The sequence below is a fragment of the Numida meleagris genome, chromosome 3 (genome assembly GCF_002078875.1).
Source record: "Numida meleagris isolate 19003 breed g44 Domestic line chromosome 3, NumMel1.0, whole genome shotgun sequence".
In the NCBI taxonomy this organism is placed as follows: domain Eukaryota; kingdom Metazoa; phylum Chordata; class Aves; order Galliformes; family Numididae; genus Numida; species Numida meleagris.
In genome coordinates, this window is record NC_034411.1 from 106,570,405 (window position 1) to 106,591,038 (window position 20,634).

At 50.4% G+C, this 20,634-nt stretch overlaps 1 protein-coding gene across 4 annotated transcripts in view; it reads right to left on the reverse strand.

Moving 5' to 3' along the window:
- NCOA1 (nuclear receptor coactivator 1) overlaps positions 1-20,634 on the reverse strand; it is a 153,313-nt gene that overhangs the window by 50,475 nt on the left and 82,204 nt on the right. For all 4 annotated transcript variants that reach the window (XM_021389582.1, XM_021389583.1, XM_021389585.1 and 1 more), the window contains exons 3-4: positions 5,097-5,199; positions 736-902 (exon numbers count right to left, since the gene is read on the reverse strand). In XM_021389582.1, the coding sequence (XP_021245257.1) occupies positions 736-902; positions 5,097-5,182 (253 nt within the window). In that variant the 5' untranslated portion in view covers positions 5,183-5,199. The remainder of the gene's footprint in view (positions 1-735; positions 903-5,096; positions 5,200-20,634) is intronic.

Here is a 20,634-nt window from a genome sequence, read left to right on the forward strand (position 1 = left end):
ACCTTGTGCAAAAAGGACATCACACTCATGTACCACCATGGCCACCCCACAGGGCGGGCCGGAGACGGGCTCAGAGAGCAATGTCAAGGCTGCAAGGACCAGGACAAACCCTGCTCCTTGACATGTACACACCTTAACACACCTCGCCTCTTTTCCTCCAGCCCTTTGGACCTGCGTATTTCGGTCTCCAAGTTCACACTCGAGGTGAATTTTTACCTTTATATGGCCTCCCGTGCATCTCTTCTCCTTGCAGTGCCCGTGTCCAGCAGCACCAGGTGGATTAATGCCCCTCTAATCTATTTTGTTGGCAGGGAAACAGATCTGACAAGGGTAAATGGTTCTTCATGAAATCTTGCACAGCATGCCCTTCATCTTACCCAGCTATAAAACGGGTTTTCTGTACACAGCTAATAACAGCATTGCTGATAAGTACTTAATGGGCCCAATCCTGAAAGCTTCACAAGCACTTCTGTTTATTCTCATTCTCATCTAAGGAACAACTCCAGGCCAAAACAGAACCCGTGAGCAAGGTGCCACCTCGCAGTCAGCAACGCAAAATGGGCATTACCAACCAGAAGAGCACTTTCTCACATTAAGGCTTTCATAAAGCAGGAGAAGGACAACAGTAGCAAATGGAACAGCTTCTAAGCCATGATTATTCGCTGCAATTTAGTGTCCACAAGGCACCGGGAGGAGCCACCCAAGCTTCCAGACAAACCAAGGCTGCCGCCTTACCTTGCTCCAACCTCTTCATCTGCTGGATCTGATCAACCGTCTTCTTCAGGATCTTGCATTTGTCTGGTTTGACACTCAGAGTGTCGATGTCGCCGATGTTTGCAGACAGCAGCTCCGCCAGCTCCTCCAAATATTTGTTCTCCTGCTCCCGCCGCCGCTTTTCATTGCTGTTACAGAAAATACATCAATGAAATACCATGCTAATGATTCTTCCCACTGCTCAGACTAGCCACACCTACACTAAAGAAGGCCCTAAAAATACAAGTATTGGCTAGAGTCATGGCCAGATTATAATGTGGGCAACTTCAAAACAATGGGGAGTTCATTCAGGCCTTTGTCTACATTCATGCGTATAAAAATAGCTAAAATTAACATCAAGGAAGATTTGCCCAGAGACGTGGTGTGCTCCTCATCCTTGGAGACACCCCAGGTCAGGCTGGACGGGACTGTGAGCACTGATGGAGCTGTGGGTGTCCCTGTTCATTGCAGGGATGGCCTGTAAGGGTCCCTTCCAACTCAAATGATTCTATGACTGTATGACTAACGGGGCTACCCAGACACTCCCATCCCAAACCAACCTGCAACAGCCAGGACTCACATTTTCCTCTCAAAAATAGTTTTACCAAAGCCATTCTTCCAGCTGTTACAGCGTTAAATCCTAAATTCACACCTAAAGCAATAACATCCACCACAGTTCACCAAAGTGAAAATGGGAATCAAGGGCAAAGTGAAAAATATTCACGAGATCAACTTTTTCCCGGCTAGGAATAGCTTTCATTTCAGCTCAATGCTAATGCAGAAAGTCCAACACTCTCCCATCAACTATTTCTAATTTCTGAGAACTGAGGACAAATTATTTATGAGCTAGAACACAGCCATCATTAAAGCTGCCCTGGACACTGCAACATTTTCCTTTGCCTATGACTTTGAAGGCATCAAAGTCATCAAAACAAACTGTACATATGGGAGAGACAGAGATACGTCTTCTCAAACACAGCTTCCTCTGCATCAGCTATGGGATGAAACGGGGACAGCTCAAAATGCCCAACACGGCTCTATACTGCCTACAAATGCAATTTATCAGATTTTTTTTTTTTTTGCAATAAGCCATCTAATCTTCCTTGTAAGCTCTGCAGGACACACTATGTGAAAGATACTATCTTATAAAGTACTGCCTGAAAAATCCTCAAAATTACACCGAGAAGCTGACGTTACGCGGCACGATGGGATGATTCCAGCCAATATTCTGCAAGCAAGATCGAGCAGGGTTTCCACATGGCAGGGCAGGTCCTCCAAAGCCCCACTGCCCCAAGGAGGGAGACATGGAGCGTTGTGAGAGAACACTGCTACACAACCTGGGTCAAAAGCTCACTGACACAGGGAAGCTGCATCCCATCCGAGATTGCACTGCAGCATGAAACAAGCTCTGTGGGCAGCTGGATGCTTCACAAAGAGGTCTGCTTTGGTTTCTCTGCCAACAGGGGCATGTAGCAAGTGCACAGCAACAAGACCTTCTACACACCCTGGTAACTCTGGCTAATCCCATCCAACCAAACTGGGTGAGACAATACCAGCCCCCCTCCAAGGAGCTCCTCAAGCAGGCTACGTGGATGTTTCTTTATTCTTCCTTCACTCCAACCACGTTATTAGCTCAATATCCTGACAGGCAGGCTCTGTCTCTTGGGTATTGTGCTGCTGCTTGTGCTGATTCTTGCACCGAAATATCTGATGGTATTTACGTAGCACTGCAGGGACCAGATCCAAATGCAGAGGCACACTGGGCCACCCATCGCCTCCTCCTCCCATTGGGCCCAGAGTGGCTGGCAGCCCATACACGCAGCAGAGCAGCAGCATCGAAAGAGAAAGAAGAGAAATACTGGACACAAGACAAAGCCAGCTGTGGGGGGAGGAGGACACAAGCTGCAGGAAGTCCACGGTGAAGACCTTCCATGGGAGGCATTGCGAGTTCTGCAGCAGTGGGCTGCCAGCTCGGGAGCCCTCAGTTCCTCATCTGGCAGCTGCCAAGGGCTCCCACGCAGACAGAAGAGCTCCAAGGCCTTGGGGCAGGCTGGATTTCCAACCCATGCAGAAGCAGTAGTGCAGAGAGGCACTGGCACAGGTTGCCCAGAGAGGTGGTGGGTGCCCCATCCCTGCAGACACCCAAGGTCAGGCTGGATGGGGCTCTGAGGACCTGATGGAGCTGTGGGTGTCCCTGTGCACTGCAGGGAGTGGGACCAGATGGCTTTTAAGGGTCCCTTCCAACTCTGTGATTCTATGAGAAGTGGGATAGACCACACATACCGAAAGCACCGCTCCCACTGACACCCAGCAGCCGCTCGAAGGAATGTGCTACGAAGAGACCACTGCTTTTTTTGTGGGGAGAAATCACCAAGAAGAGGAGGGAGGCAAGGTGCCAAGGAAAGAATTCCTCAGCCGAGTGGCAGAAGCGAAAGCAAAAAGAACTGCGAGCAACCAAGTGATGGCATGAGCAGAGCGAGCCAGCCGCGGGGCCGGGGCCACGTGCCGGCGGTGAGTCACGGCACCTGGCTCTACCTGGCAATGGGCAGGCAAATGCTTCTCACGGGAGCTGAGCGAGGCTCTGAGTTAAGGTCAAATGAATCCCTAGCTCGCCTTGCGAACCGAAAAGAAATAGCAGGGAAACATATTTTTTTTTTATTATTATTATTTTATTTTTTTTAAATCCTTCTGTTGTGGGTGAGCTCATTTCATGAAAAGCCATAATGTCGCTGTTGCTGTGGCAACTTTCGAATTGTAGGAGGGAGAATTGGCCAATTTTCCTTACATAAAGGCATCATGAGAATATTACAGCAGCGGGCTGTTCTTTATGACTCTGAAGTATCACCAAAAGCAAGCCAAACCTTCCCGGTTTTAACAGAGGCGCTCGGAAGTTCACTTGGCTCCGATGGGATCGGGGCAGTCTGCGGGACTTGGGGAGGGGGAGGTCTCCCCTCGCTGGGAGCCAGAGCTCTGCTCCCCTGCAGAGAGGGAAGGGCAGCCTTGGAGAGGACTCCTCAGGCTTGCTCACAGGTGTCTGATGGCTTCAGGTTCTGAAAATGCTCTCAGGACCACGTCAAAAATCGTTGTGCAGCGGCAAGGATGGAGAATCCTTCACCCACCATCTCTACGATTGGTTTGCTCCTCACCCTGCGGAGCTAGAACATTTCTGGTGTCTGTTCTCAGGGTGCTCACTGGTTAGAAAGCCAAACCCAAGAGATATCCCCATGGCTGAGTTGCATGGACACAAGGCACAGAGCCTTCATCCCGGGGTGAGGATGAGGGGTGATGCAGAGCTCTGACTCAAACAGGTCTGAAATGACAGCCAGAAAGGGGAGATATCTCATGTGATGAGTGAAGCATTTGTTAGGAGCAAGGCAGCTACCCGCCACAAGTGCTATCCAATTGTGTCCTGTGACTATTTCTCATTTAATGGCATGGGTAAGCCATGAGCTACAAAGGCTTTGTGAGAAGGTGTGTGAGCTCCTGTGACAACCAAGAACTGCAAGAAACAGAAATTCTCAAGCAACCACTTAGTATCTCTCTCCCTTATGCTACCGGAACACTGTAGCCTTTGCACTTATTGTCTACTGTGCCATGCACAAGCTGTAATTGACAGAAAATACACCCAGAGTTTGCTCAGCACATCAATATTCTGTGCAAAGCAGCATCCCAGGCTGCAGCGCTGGAAATCCATCCTTACTAAGCAACAGTACTGCAACAGGAAGAGGTGCACAGGATTCACAGAGAGCCTGTGAGCAGGAGATCTAAGACGTGTCCATCTTAAACCAGTTGGCCATGTGAAGGCTCGCTCACAAGTGAAAGGTGCAACGTTTTGCAGTGAGCTGAGTTTTGAAGCGCTCTGCTTTAGCAAGCAAGTGAAAATATTTCAGACAGAAGCAAGAGGATCTCCAGCGCAGTTTCTGAATGTGACAAAAGATGCATTTCTTGGGAATCTGGCATGAAGAGGTGGAAGGCTCGGGATGACCTGCAGACCCCTTTACAGAAGTACCTGCCCCAAATTTACCCTGAAAAACTTTCTCAATGCTCCTCCACTTGACTGAGCGCTCTCAATTTCTAAAATCAATACATTAACTTGGATAACAAGCCTCTAATCATCGTTTGCCACCTAACAACAAGCGGAGCAGATGGGGAGCTGCGTTTCCATCATGCTCCATCTTCCACCACAGCCACTGATAAAAGCAAAGCGAAGTTCTGGTGGGAAGTGTGAACGTTTACAAGTGGCTGAAACCCGGCTCCATCTGCTCAAGCAGACGGGATCGAACGACGCCGTCGGAATGACAAAGTAGCCGGGGCAGGGGACGGACGCGGCGCGGCACACGTACCTCTGGGCCGTATCGCAGGGCGAGCCTTTCCTCTTCCGCGAGTCGGGGTTGGCGGGGTCTGTCGAGCTGTCCCCAAGGCCACTCATGTTGACCTACTTTGCACCTGGAAATGAAGAGACACGAGGTCAGGACGAGGGTTCTGCAGCCAGGGTAGGTTCGACGTGACAGTGCCGGGAAACACGAAGCAAGCCGCCTCCAGGAGGTGACCAACCCAACGCGAGGCATTCTTGTTGAATTTATGCCTCGTTTGGGCAGTTTGTGGAGGAAAAGGTGTGAAGAGAAAACAAGGACTGATCACATTACCTTCCTTTTGGTGTCCCTTGGCCACCATTTGGCCAAGCAAGCCCTCACCATAAACACCATCTCCATTACATCACAGCCTGAGCTCTTTCCTGCAGCCCCCCAGATTTTGTCTTCTTGGCTTTCAAAGGGTCTGCTCCAATGTTTTGTTTACAGGCAAACATTTTTTTTCATAGAATCCCAGAGTGATTTGGGTTAGAAAGGACCTTAAAGCACATACATCTCCAAATCATGCCGTGGGCAGGGATACCTCCCATAGACCAGGCTGCCCAAAGCCCCATGCAGCCTGGCCTTGGGCACTGCAGTGATGGGGCACCCACATCATCAGCCTGCACCAGTGCTTCATCACCCACATGCTCATTCATTAATTACGAACTATGTATTTTTTATTTAACTGAATGAAATACTACATAAGCACAACAAGGGCAAGGAAGTCAATTAAGGCTCTTTTTTTCTGTATCCTTCACCTTGAGCTGTGTTGAAGGGGTTTTGCCAGAGAGCCAAGAATGCAGCCAAGCCCAGATGGGATTAAATCTGTCTCTACAGGTTTAAAACTTCCAGAAGACATCAAACCAAGGGACACTGCTGCTCTATGAAGGAATCAGCCATGACACATTGCTTCACTTCCTTTCCTTAAGTTGTTCAGTGATTTTTCCAGTAATTGCAATAATTCAATACTAGATACTGCCGCCCTCCACATTCTTCATTCATTTTCGCATTTTTACAAGCGTCTAGCAATGTGAGAAGACACAATGCCTGGGGAACAAAGTGACGGGACCCCAGACAAGAACTTTGTTGTGTGGGCAGGGAGCGAAGGGACCGAGTTATTAAACTCAGTTCCCTTCACTTCTTCCATTGCTCTCTAAAAGCTGGAATTTTAACAAGCACTAAAGCACTGTCTGATCGCTGTAAAACAAACCCTACAAGACTATTCCACAGCCCAGAACACCAACCCGTTTTATTCAGCCGATGCTTGCTCCAGCAGGAATGCTCTGGACCACCCCAAGTATCCATCTCCATGCTCAGGTCAAGAAAACCCAATATTGACATTAAAAATTTAATATGCTCCCACTGCAACAGTGAGTCCTAATAACTCACACCGCTACTCCAGGCCCTGATCTCGCGTTATCAGCAGCCAAATTAAAATAACAAGCGTTCTGTAGGACGGGGGATGGGGCAGGTAAAGGTGACCACCCAACCACGATGCTCTGCTGTGAGACCACGACCTTGGCCGGAGCCACCAGATGCCCCAGCGAGGGGAATTAAGGACAACATTGCAGCCACAGCTGAAATCCTTGGCTTGCGTTAAGCCCTTGATGTAATACGTTCAATGTTTCTTTTTATTGTAAAAGTCGTTTATTTTATAGCAAAACTTGCCAGGATGAACAGGCCAAAAATGCAATCTGCTCTAAAAATAGGCGAGCTGAGCCCTGCTGGACAAGGGCAAGGGTTGTGCTCCCAGAGAGACCGCACTGGGGCATTTTCACAGCAAACCTGGTTTCTAAACACCAGCTTCTTGTAAAAATGTTAATATTCTGCTCGCTTAGGAAAGCAAACAGACACAGCTAAAGAGCAGCGCAGCAGTGATGAAAACAAGCTAATTAGTTCATCTGGGAGGAGCGGGGCAGTAGTTTCCAAGCTTCGTATGAGCTCTCCTTGATGCAAACATACCCTGTAAAGCAATCGCTCCATGGCTGTCCCTGCGGTCAAACACCGGAATCACGGAATCATTCAGGTCGGAAAAGACCTCCAAGATCCCAAGTCCAACCCCAACCCATCCCCACCATGCCCAGTGACCATGTCCCTCAGTGCCACATCCCCACGGTTCCTCTATAAGTATACTTCTATACATATTGCAATGACTTCTTGGTAATATCCAATGGCCCTATGGCCCACAGCCATGCAGATGACACCACCTCTGATCCCAACCCTCTCCTTCAACAACTCCACACAGAGGCTCTGGCCCAGGCCTGCATCAATATTTCAACACGACCGTAGGGATTGTGACACGAACGCAATTTGCATATTATCAAAAATAATGGAAAATCAAAAATAATGGAAAAGAAAACGTGTGAATTGCCGAGGGTGTCATGCTCGTGAGTGCTCCTGCTCTCATAATAACACTGACTGCCATTTGTCCACAAAAGCAGTGGACCACACAGAGCTGGCCACTGAATGCTTAATCCTAACAGAACTACCTATTGCTAAAATGTGTTTTCCACATTTTGGATGAATTTGACCCAGAAAACTGCTTACAAAGTCCTGCTAACGTCTATGGGAGAGAGGCACAATCTGTGGGCTGCTTTCATGAAAACTGCAATGGTGGAAAAGTCCCTCGCATTACACCCATTTATCAGCACAATATAACCCATCTGTGCACACGCAGTCTCAATTAGAGGTAATTAAGAGCATACTCAGAACGTCACAAGGATACATCTCTATTGCTGCCCTCACAAGTTCATCACCAGCTGCTAACCTTAATGCAAAAAAACAAAAGACTCCTGTAGATGACAGGAGAAATGATTGCGCCAGCGATGCTGCGAGTCACTCGCTAACCCACTGCACTTGGTGTTCGTTTGGGCTTTGGGGTTTCTTTTCTTAAACTTTTTTTTTCTGAGCTCCTCCCCAGCAATAGTAATAATAACGATAAGGGAGAGGGACTTACAGCCTGAGTCAACGCCGCTTTTTCGGCTGCTGAAGTTGTCAAAAACAAATGTCACATCTGTTTTGTGCAACGCTCTTTGGGGGTTGGAAAAAAAATCCCTGTGTCCATATGTCACCAGTCCAGCAGACGTGTCTGCCTTCCAACTAAATCCTCTTTTCTCGGTACCTTACCCCAATTTCCCTGCCCGTCTCCTCCTGCCTCCCTCGGAGACGCTGCCAGATGGAGCCTTTGGCTCCGGGACATCGATCCCTACCTGCAAAGAGCAGTCTGAATGAGAAAGAGCCTGGGTTTCTGGCAGAAAGTGAGCAAAGCGGTGCTGGGAGGAAGGTGGAAATGAAAACCAGCAGCGGGAGATCCGAGTTGTTTTCTCTTCCTGGAGGAATCGTGGCTGTTTGTGCCGGTGGTGAGTTCACCTTGCCACCGCAGAACGCCTTAACAGGAAACGTGAGCAGCGGGGCTTGTCTTCTCTTCCATTGCTCATCCCAGCCTGAACACCCCCTCTTGACACCCAGTGATCAGCCCTTCTCTTATTATTATAATAATTATTACTACGGTAATGACGTTGGTGCAGTGCTTGAAGCCTCCAGGGATGCCAGCCTGCATCCCCCGGGTCCCCACTACAGAGGGGACCCAGCAGCCCCCATTTCCATGCAGGGATCCAGACAGGGAGGGACAAAACTCACCACCTGAAACCAGTTCACTCGGCCAGAACTCAAAGGCTTCAGCATTTTGACTCACGGCTCAACGAAACGCGCTGAAGGTCACCGGGAGGGTTTCAGCAACGCTGCATTGGCCCCTCATCTCTGCAGTCATTAGGGCCACATCGGAGGGAGCTGATGGATGAGGATTTACACTCACGGCCCTCCAACAACTGGGAGCACGTCAGGCTGGGGGCAGAGCATCGCGCTCCCATGTCCCCACGTACAGACCCGGCGTCCGCGGCCCTGTGCCCTCGGTGCCTGCGGGGCTGCTGCTCGCTTCGCCTCCCGCCAGCTAAGTGGGACGTGCAGAAATCTTCATTATCGCCGGCTCTGCCGAGGCAGCAGGCTAATAAAAGCTGTCAGCTCGGGGACGCGGTGGAGCGAAAGCCCACGGTCTCAATTCCCCAGCAAGCGCACGAGCGCGTCCGCACCCACCTGCTGGTTTGGCCTGCGGGCACAGGGCACACTCGTGTGTCCGAAGCCCTTCCAGGAAGGTTCTGCAGCGCTGTTTGCATTACAAAGGAGCAGAGCTCGTGGGATGATGGCCCCAGGTCCTTCCAGCATCTCCTGCTGTGCCTGTCCTTCTCCTCGTTTTAATTCTGAACACTTAGAAAATTCTCCGTACCCACCCTACGAGCTTCACTCTCCCAGTTCAGGCTTCTCCATTGCTCGTTCTTCTACCCACAAGGAATATTTTGCTTTGGAAAGATATCACGAGCCATACAATCAGCGAAACGGAACCTACGAGCAGAAGGTAATTCTGCATACGGTAACAAGCCCAAACACACACAGCAAAGTGAATTCCTCAAGGCGGAGAGCACAAGCCTGCTGAACGTCAGCTCCAAGTTCAACAAGTGCTTGCTGTCTGTGTGTCTGACACCCAGAAAACAGGAAAAGAAGGGAAAGAGGTGTATAAATCAAGAAGACTGAGCATCATCCTTAAAGAGGCGACGGCCCAACGGGCTGAGACATTGTGAATTTTAACACGCTGATCATCTATATTGTGTTTGCAACTCACAGACCCACAGCGGCCGTTCGCCCTTAGCCCGGGGATAATTCCAGCAGCCAATTTGCTTTACAAATGAATGGGAAAAAGTGGGAAAGGGCTCTGCCTTAGCACTACGAAGATGAATAATCCAGCTGTGGGAAATCAATATTTGATGCCTGAGGAGGCCTCTGGAAATCCACAACGCCACTCTGTTATTTTCCCAAGCTCTCTTTAAAACCCACCTCAGCTAAAATACAACAGACATGAGGTAAGCGATGTGCTGCTTATTACGCTAATTGCAATCATCTCCTTGTTACCTGGTGCTCACCCACATCTGTTTGTCGTCGCCATCTGTTGTCTGTCTTAATTAGATGGCACATTCGTGGGGCAGGGCCAGCGCAGCATGTGGGCTCCCAGTGCTGCTGCATCCCACTTCTGGCCCATCATCTCTGTCCCCCATGGCATGCCAAGTGACACCGCTGCAAACAGAGGGCAAAGAAAAACAAAAATGAACTCCAAACCTGAAGGTAAGCTGGTAAGAATCCCACTGTCCTTCCAGAGCCAGGGAGCAGCTCTGGGTCGTGGAGGACTTGCAGGAGGTCTGCAGCAATGAGTAAATGATTGCCCAGCAGCTTCGGCCGCTTGTCCAACCTTCCCAGGATTAACCTTTCAAGTTGCTGTCAGATTGTTCACCAGCATAACCAGGAAGCAAACTAAGAGCCAAAACAAAGCCAGTCACAGGGGAAAAGATGAAAACATGACAACTTTGCTTTTCCCTCTGCTCCATTCCAAAAACCATAGCAAACCAGCAAAGTGCTCACCACTCCATGCTGTTGTCCCCATTGCTGCTGCCCCCAGCCAAGAGCCCAGCAGCTCCAGCAACGCCTTTGGCAGATGCTGCCTCCCATGTGATCTCTCCACATTCATTTCCGGAGCACTGCAATGCTGGATAATTATCAGCAACTTGGTGTGTTGGCTCAGAGCTTCCTGCTAAGCCTCCTTGTCCTAGAGGTTCTAGCGAGCGTTCTGCAGGAGGGGGCTGCTCAGAATCACAGAACTGTTCAGGTTTCAAAGGACCTCTCAGATCACCAAGTCCAAATCAACCCATCCCACCGTGCCCACTGACCACATCCCTCAATGCCACATCCCCATGGATCTGGAACACCTCCAGGGATGATGACCCCACCACCTCCCTGGGCAGCCTGTGCCACTGCAGCACTGCTCTTTTGGAGAAGAAAGGTTTCCTGATACCCAACCTGAACCTTCCCTCATGCAACTCGAAGCCATCCTACTGCTGTTATCCAGGAGCAGAGGCCGACCCCCACCTCACCACAACCTCCTTTCAGGAGCTGTAGAGAGCGATGAGCTCTCCCCTGAGCTCCTCTGCTCCAGACTGACCCATCCCAGTGCCCTCAGCCTCTCCCCATAACACTTGCACTCCAGACCCCTCACAGCTTCGCTGCCCTTCTCTGCACACGCTCCTCGACATCTTTCTTGTAGTGAGGAACTCAAGAAGATGATTCCCGTTGCTGACTCAAGAGATGATGAGTGATCATAGCTACATTTAAGGACAAAAAAGTGCCTGACATAAACAACAAAATAATAGGAACGAGCAGAAGCACTCACCAAACATTACCATTTGAAATGACAGCCCAACAAAAGTTTCTAAGAGAAATGTGCATGACAATGTTATCAAGAACAGACTTCTCACATTGCTTTGTCCAAACAGCATGATGTGTGCTTTGCTTCGCTATTAATGGCTGGAAAAGCTCAGTTCTCACTAACCGAGCCTCAGCAGCATCCCCCATCTTTCTGGAATAACCCGCTAGGACTGGCACAGGAGCCACACTGCCATGGGATACCCAAACCCGCAGACAGGACAGCCCAGTGCCCCCACTGCTTGACCTCAGCTCTGTCTCCAGGTGCTTAGGAGGACCTCACTGTGTCCTCAGGGCTGAGCAGGAGGGAATGCTGCCACCAAGGCTGGCCTTGATGCGGAGCCCTTGGCTCCATCTGAAGGGTTGGGTGCCCAGTACAGACCCAAACTTGGCTGCGGCTCATTCCCTCTCCATTTGTCTCTTGCCAAGACCCTGGAGAAAAAGCCCAACCCCATTCCAGCAGAACAATAAGCCAGTGGAAGATTAAGCTATTTAGGAGACAGATGCCTACATGTGAGGTAAGATGGGCACCCGGAAACTATGTTCAGTGCAGATCTCTATGGCTCATGATGATTCTGCACCAGCTGAGTTGAGGATGATCAGAGGGCTGGAGCACCTCCCCTACGAGGACAGGCTGAGAGAGCTGGGGCTCTGCGGCCTGGAGAAGAGAATGTTCCAACGAGACCTTATAGCAGCCTGCCAGTACCTGAAGGGGCCTACAGGAAAGCTGGGGAGGGACTTTTTATAAGGGCAGGGAGTGTTTGCATCCATGTCTTTCTCTATGCACAGAACCCAGACCGGAGGCACCAAACACGTGGCTGTGAGGAATGGCCATACAAGGGATGGCAGAGCTGCAGGGCTGCTCACACCGGTCCCAAACGCCTTTGTGTGTGTGTGCCTGCCCTCTGCTTCCCAGCCTGCGAGTGCAGGACGATAAATGGAAACTCTGGTTCGAATTAGCCCGAGTCACAGCAGAAAAACAACAACATGTTGTTTATGCAAGTTTGCATTGTTATCCCAGCCTTTGTGCAACCCAGAAGCAAAATCGGGGCTTAATGTCACATAAATACCAAGTGTCTTCCTTTCTAGATTTATAGCAAAGAAGACCCCAGCGATGCCGGATGCTGCAGGGCTTACATCACTCTCTAAAATCTGGACTTAAGCGCTGTCCAACTCCAATTTCAACTATTTTTCATTTGGGGATGAGCACTGACAGCACCAACAGCTGCTTTTCTTGCAACAGCCTCATTTTTTCCAGCAGTTTCCGTCCTGCTTTGCATCCCAGAGCACCAGAGCAGATCAGCAGGCTCTCCTCTCTGCAGCTATGTTGTTGGAGCTATCCCAAACACTGCCGGGGCAGCACAGGGGCAGCAGCCAGATCTGCTTTCCCCCTGCGCTCCCCCAGGGCTGCATCGCGCGCGGTGACAACTTTTGAAGGCAGTGAGGCTGGCAGCAAGGTTACACAGGTGAACGCAGAGCGTCAGAGAGCAGCAGCAGTAATGGAAGAAACCCTTTGAGAAGGCGAGTCGAGGTTAGGCGTGCACAATGGTAATGGTGGATCCCTGTTGGATCACTCTGGTCGCTTCAGCCTTTTGCTCCCTTCCTCCAAACTCACCCTCGTGGGTCCACTGAGTCCCCCACGAGCTGCTCAGTAGGCAAATCCTGCAGGACTCCGTCCCAGGGCTCTGCTTCTGCCACCACGTGCTAAAGGACCTTGGGCAAAACATGCAGCTCCGTCCCCATGGCTCTGGGAACGGACCCACTTCACTCCGAAGCAGTTAGGAATCCTGCTCTTCCGATATAAAGAGCAAAATATTTCTGCAATTGCTTTGCACTAACGATGGAAATACGCTGCAAACACAACGCGATGCGAACCCCGCCTCGGAGGAACAGAAATAGATATGCAATTTAGTTGCCATCCTTGAGCGCTCTTCCTCGTGGAGCTGCTGGTGCCTCAAAGCCAGCAAGGATCACTTGGCAATGTTTACAGCAGAGATAAGGCACAAAACCTAACTGCAAGAACCGTAACCTTTTCTCCCAGTAGCTGACAGGAAAAGTAGGTTAATTTATACAGCTTCTGAAAGGAAAAAATAACACTAATTCCCTCGTAGTCACACAACATTACACACTAAGTTTCATATTACGTTCGTGAATTACACTTTGCAATTACACAAGTTTCTCTACGGGGAGAATGAAGTATTTGGCAGAACGTGCAAATACATCGGGTTCTCATGTAACTCCAATTAAACTGCGGTAGAAGCACATGCACATGCAGCTCCATAAAAATCGCCGTGAGCCCGCCTGGGTTACAAGGGCACTGCAAGCAGCAGCGCAGCTGTGTGATGTTGTCCTACTCAGCAGGGAATACAGGTTCCTTCTATTCAAGATGTGCAGATTTGCATGAGGCTCTTCCTTGTTATATGCTTAAAGTTGCTAAAACCAGAGCACGGGGCAGGGTAAGAGTCAAGCCATGCCGGTGACCGTCATCAGAAGCACGTGTTTTGGGGAGGGAATTGAGTCAAAGAGCAGCTCCCAGACAACTGCCAAGCCACTCAATCCTCTGGAGCACAAAGTGTGCTTAATCAGCATTCATGCTGCAGCGATACAAACCAAAATTCCTCCTTGAAATCCAGCAATTGATGCCTAGCACGCCTGTCTTTATGCTGGGCCAATTGCAGCTGGAAGCCAGCAAAAAATGCTGTTATTTCCTCCTGCATCCTTCTGTAGCCACCCAATGGGGGAAGCCCATGGGGTGTTAAGGTGTGCTTTGGAGAGGAGCTTCAGCAAAGCCAGGAGTGCTGGTGGATCAGACAGAAATAAAGACACTGTACAGTGATTCAGTATCAAACAGAGCCATTAAGAAACATTTCCTCTCTGAAAGAGTGGCACAAGCTGCCCAGGGAGGTGGTGGGGTCACCGTCCCTGAAGGTGTTCAAGAACCGTGGGGATGCGGCACTGAGGGACGTGGTCAGTGGGCACAGTGGGGTGGGCTGGGATTGGGGTTGGTGATCTGAGAGGTCTTTCCCAACCTTAATGATTGTGATTAACAAGGACGGAAATGCCATGAAGCCAAATGTGTTGGAGGCTGCACCTCAGATCTAATGATGAACCTTGGGACCACGCTCTGAAGAAAGCTAACAGGCGGCCACTGCACCAGCAGAAATGTCTTTTTCTCCCCCTTCCTTTTGTTCTTGCTGTATTTTGTTGAATCGTATCTGCCCTACTTTCAGTCAAATGTGTTGGACTCCTCTTTCCTCCTGCCATCCCCACCAGCAGTGACTTGCAGGTGCTTCTGGCACTCAGTGACAAGAATCAGTGCCGACAGCTGGCTGCTCCCCCATGGAGAGCTTTGCTTCCCACCTCCCTTCTCTGGCCTGCTTCTCCTAAGCTCTCTGTAGGGCTTGTTAGAATCACAGAACACCCCGAGTTGGAAGGGACCCACACAAGGACCACCAAGTCCAATCCCTGGCTCCACACAGCACCACCCAAACCCTATGGCTGAGAACGGTATCCCAGTGCTCCCTGAGCTCTGGCACTGGGGCTGTGCCCGCTGCCTTGGGGAGCTGCTCCATGTCCACCATCCTCTGGGGCAGAACCTTTCCCTAACCCCCACCTGACCTTCCTCTGACACAGCTCCGTGCACTCACAAAACTCAAGAGTCAGGAAAACTCTTCCAGTTGTCTCCAAAACGATGACATTTTATCTGCTGGAGAGAATTTTGTGCTTACCAAAACAAAAGAGCGCATTACAGAGCTTGTTTGAAAAGACTGCCACGGCTTCCTTGTGAATAGATTAATCAATTTTATGAGATTTGATGCTAAATTCCTCACTGACAGCTCCACTCCTAAAGAGGCAAGCTGCCATGGAAGAAGTCTGGAGGGCGTCAGCTCGCAGAGCTGGTGTAACATGAAGCGACCCAAGACACAACGAGCACACTGAAAACAAGAATATAAAGGAAAATATTTTTAACCCCTTCAGCACAATCATTCTATAAAATGTCTAGTTAAATTCTGCTTCATCTACCTGACAATTAACCGATGAGGCAGGGAGATGGTCCCTGTCAGGCGACCCGTGAGAAGAAGCACGGTATTGGTCATCTCAAAGATTTTGTTAAAGGATAAAAGGATGCACCTTTTTCTTACCACAGAATTACAAGAAAGAGAAAGAAAAAGGTGTGATTGCTGAAGACAAAGCTGTAGAAAATCTCAAGGCCAGATGTCCACGTTGGACAGCACCTTGCTAGCCTCTGTTCAGAGCTACAGCCACCATCTCCATCCTGAAAGCACTTAGCCACATTCGAGATGTACCCACTGGGTTCCAGGACTGGCTCTCCATTCCCAAACCACCCACTGACATCCTTCTGGTGCCAGGCAGACACCCAGGAGCCCAGTGGAGGGACCAAAGGAGGCTTGGAGGTGCAATGGCACAGGCTGGGTGTACCCCAAGGACAAAGATGTCAATGGGGGTCCCCGCAGCCTCCAACACAGGGGGTCCCTCTAGAGAATGGGGACTGTTAAGCAACTCTCACAGGAACAGCACAATAGGACTGGGTGAATTTGTGTGTGTGTGTGACTTTACTTCCCTTCTGCAGTCTGAGCAAATCTTAGCAACGTCCAACCTCCAAATCACAAGCAGGTTAATATTTTAGAGCAGTACCTAGATCCGGTGCTATGTCACGGCACCCATTAACACGTGTCACACCAACACAGAGCCACAAGTGTCTTGCTGAAGACAGGAGACTGTGACAAGACTTGCTTCCAAGCAGCCACACCACCAACAGGCCACACACACCTGGTGAACGCCCTGCCAGACTAAACCATGGCCTCCTCCTGTTAGAAGTGGTTCCTTGCTCTGAGAGGGTCATAGGATCATTCAGGTTGGAAAAGATCTCTCAGATCACCAAGCCCAACCCCAGCCCACCCCACCGTGCCCACTGACCACGTTCCTCAGTGCCACATCCCCATGGTTCTGGAACACCTCCAGGGACGGTGACCCCACCACCTCCCTGGGCAGCCTGTGCCACTGCAGCACCACTCTTTTGAAGAAGAAATGTTTCCTCACGTCCAACCTAAACCTCCCCCAGTGCAACTTGAGGCCATCACCTCTCGTCTTATTGCTGTTGCCTGGGAGAAGAGGTCTACCTCCACGACATGGCCGCCGCTGTGACACGGCACAGGGGCACCTTCAGAACAAAGCATTTGACTCTGTGGGACTTTGGTAGCCCCTTGGCTGTCTGTGAGTCCAGAACTTGGGATTTGAGCTCAGCTCTGTTACATGAGCTACATCTTGTCCCATCAGCATGTCCCAAGTACTTAAACAAATCCCTGCTGTCAAAGGCATTTTTTCATCCATTGCATTCTCTCCAAAGGTCCTGGCAATGCTCACAACAACAGTGAGGAACAACCCTCTGCAGTGGTGCCCCAGCACAAGGCTTCGCTCACCACTACCCTACAGCTGAGCATTAATTCACCCACAACCAAAGCAAACAATCCATCAAAGCGACTGCTTCACCCTCACTATTAATGCCCGACCCTCACGTACCAACTGTATCAGCGAGACGAGCTGAGAAGCCATCAGCAAGGCAGAATGAGAACAAATAAAAGCCTGACACTGAATTTGGTTTCTTCTCTGCCAACAGTCAATCTTTCAAAAGGCCGCGCAGGAAGATACCAAAAAAAAAATAAAACCACGCGCAACGAAGAACGCAGCTTAAAAAAAAAATAAAGCATTAGCAGGCTCTCTAAAGTCAAGTCCAACCCTTGTGAAAGGCGCTGGAGATCTGAGCGCAGCAACTCCCGGGTAATTGGATTATTGGTGTTAGAGCAACATCCTGCACGCAGCTCCGGGCTCGGGCTGCTGTCGGGGTGGGATAGCAGAGCTCGGAGAAAGAGGAGGACTCCCACCAGCTGCAGAGCTACCCAGCGGGGTGAGAAAGGAGCAGCGCCTCGTGCCAGATGTCATTCTCCAGCAGATCGTAACTCGGGTGCAAATACGCTCCGTGTTGCGTCGGAGCTGCGTCTTGGTTTTTGTGCAGGGATGAGCCCAGCCCTTCCAACCACTCACCATGAGCTCCTCTTCTGTCAGCTGGGAGAGGTCGGCGGCCCCGAACCCAGCAGGCAGCGCGAGGGAGCTGGCAGCGCGCTCGCAGGGTATCTGCTAAGCCGTCTTGTATTTAATCACTTAATTAGGGATCAGAGAGCTATTGAAATTTGCATACAACACAAGATTTGGAAGAGCTGCAACCATCATCGCCGAGAACAAAAGCGGAATACGAAGCAACCCAGGGAGTTGGAAAATAGAGGCAGGAAACAAAATGAAACCCAGTTCAACACATTCCTCACCAGCAGCCGCCAACAGGGGGGAGATCACCCCACTGCGGGGAGAGAGGGCTCCTCCTGCAGCCTGTGGCTTTGGGGGGCGTTGTGGTTTTTTTCTTTTTCTTTTTAAATACTTCACGTTGCTCAGCATTATCACCAGCTCTAGGATATTGGATTGAACTTGTGCAAAATACAGCAGTGGCACAGCAGCGCTCGTGGGTATTTGGAGACGGTCAGCAGAGCATGGAGAATGAAGGGCTCAGGTTTGGAGACAGCATCAGCAGCTATCTCTGAGTAATTAGCTAACCAAACAGAATTAGGCACAGTTGAGCTCACCTCCTGAGCAGAACCGTATCAACAATTGGTCATAAAAGAGCACCGCGAATGACAAAGAGATTAAAGGGATTTAAAAGGAAAAGATTAAGCCAGCAAAGTGTGTACAGCCTGACCAACCTCAGGGAAAAGGAGAAGCGACTTGCACTGAGCGGGCCTGAGCTGCACGCTGCATCCTCTGCGGGTCTGCAAAGCGCGAGATTTGCAAACTAAGCCAGCACAGGTTGCTGGATCTTGACCTCAGAAAAACAAGGTTGTCCAGGAATTTCCCAAGGAGCATGGCGGACGAGGCAGAGGAATAGGTGAGGCTGAATGGGCTCTGAGCACCTGATGGAGCTATGGGTGTCCCGGTTCACTGCACGGAGCGGGACCAGATGGCCCTTACAAGTCCCTTCCAACTCAACTGATTCTATGGCTCCATGATTCTCTGAATCATGAAGAAGAAGGATCCTGCTTTGGGAAGAAGACGACCAAAGGTTGACCTTCATAAAGGAGACCACTGAAGAATGGTTTGCTCCAGAAACCGACCCCCTGACCCCCACAGCAATGCCCAGCAGCAGCCCCCAGCGCTGACACCGCAACCCACACGGCACCAGTCCCAGCCCGCAGAACTGGGATCCCGTTACCTGGAGCCCCACGCAGCGTTCCCAGCCGACCATGGCCTGATCCCCAGACGTGGCCCTGCTCTCCCCAGGCTGACGAGCCAGGAGCTGCGGCGGAGCAGGAGAATGCCCGAGCAAGTCTCGGGAGCGTAGCTGCTTGCTCGTGCTGATTACAAATATTCAGGCATCTCTAAGTAGGCGGAGTACAACAAAAAAGGGTTTTCGAGAAACTTACGGAAAAGCAACCAACAACGGTGAATAAATTAGGAGATGGCTTGGTTTCCTTAGTATTTCTTGGCTTGATAGCAATACCTAGAGGTCCCGAGCGAGGCCGGGGATCCATCGCACCAGGCTCGGCGGGAGCAAACAGCAGCTGCTGCCCGGAAGCATTTGCAAAGCAAAATGCAGCACATGGGGAATGCAGCACGGGGCTGTGCATGGTATGTCTGAGGGCAGGCCGAGACAAGCAGGCGCTCGAGTCAGACTCAGGATTCAGCTCTGAGCGAGCCAGACCAGAACTTTTGCATTCTTGTATGTACCACCAAAACAGAGCCCGCAGTGGGAAGGAGACGAGTTACATGCGTTTCTCCAGGTGGGCATTTGGTAAAGCTGCTCATTTGTAGCCCAGTTCATACAACCATAGAACGATTGGAGTTGGAAGGGACCTTTAAAGTCCATCTGGTGCAACTTCCCTGCAATGGACAGGGATACCCACAGCTCCATCAGTGCTCAGAGCCCCGTCCAGCCTGACATGGGTGTCTGCATGGACAAGGCACCCACCACCTCTGTGGGCAACCTGTGCCAGTGCCTCAATCTGTGCTGGCAGGGATCTCCAGGAAGCCTCCATTCAGCAGCCCTGGGTGATGTCGTCAGGAGGCAGAGCTCTGTACAAAGCTCTGATGGTCACAACACATGCCAATGGCTGGCCAAAGGGCCAGCACAACAAGGTGGGATGAAACCCAAAGCTGCAGAGATCCATGCCTAAAGAAGAACTGGACAAACAGGAGGGGAGGCTGCCCAGGGAGGAGGTGGAGTCACCTCCCCTGGAGGTGCTCTAGAAAAGGGCAGGTGTTGCACTCAGTGACATGGCCTAGCACGGTCACAGACATGGGTTGATGATTCTAAGATTTTGTGACTCAAAACTGCAGGGTTTTATTTTTCATCCTCAGTTTTGACCTCCCTCTCTTTTCAGCTGATATTTTTAACTAACCGTACTGAGAAAAAGGGGGAAAAAACAGCAACAGTGCAGCACGGCAGAGCTTTTTTGCATCATTAGTAATCTTCTATTACTGCTGCTCACAGCAGCAGCAGACGCCTGCAAAAAACAGGGATCCCAACCCTGAGGTATTCACAAACCCGATTAAGATGTGATATAATTAAAAGGCAAATAAAGTAGTCGTGAACACAGAGCGGGGAGGGAGAGGGAAGAAAGATACGATTAACTTCAGCAGCTTTGCAGAGGTTACACCTATTTTACATTGAAGTGCCCACAAACTGTGGGACTTGCTATTTCCGGAAGCCATCTGCTCTCTTGGCGTATCTCGGCAGCACCATTACACCCAGTGTCTGTTTGATGTAGATCTGGCACTGAGGGATGTGGTCAGTGGACATGGTGGGATGGGCTGGGGTTGGACTGGGTGATCTTTGAGGTCTTTCCAACCTGAATGACACGAAGATTTTATGTCCCTCATCCTCCTCGGACATCTTTTCTGCCTGTGCTTTGAAGTTACTACATGACTGCTTGCCTCCAGGACTGCATCTTTGCAAATGCTTCCTCCACAGCACCAGCCAGTACTACTCAAGAGATGCTTTCCAGCATCTTAAACAGCAAACGGGCAACAAGAGGAGGAAACCCAACCTCCAGTTCTATTGCCCTTTGGTCCATGTCCCACCCCACGGATAATATTGGTCCCTACAAAGCCCAGCCTGCATGAGCACAGAGAGCTGCTGCAGGAGTTGCCCAAGCAGATGGAT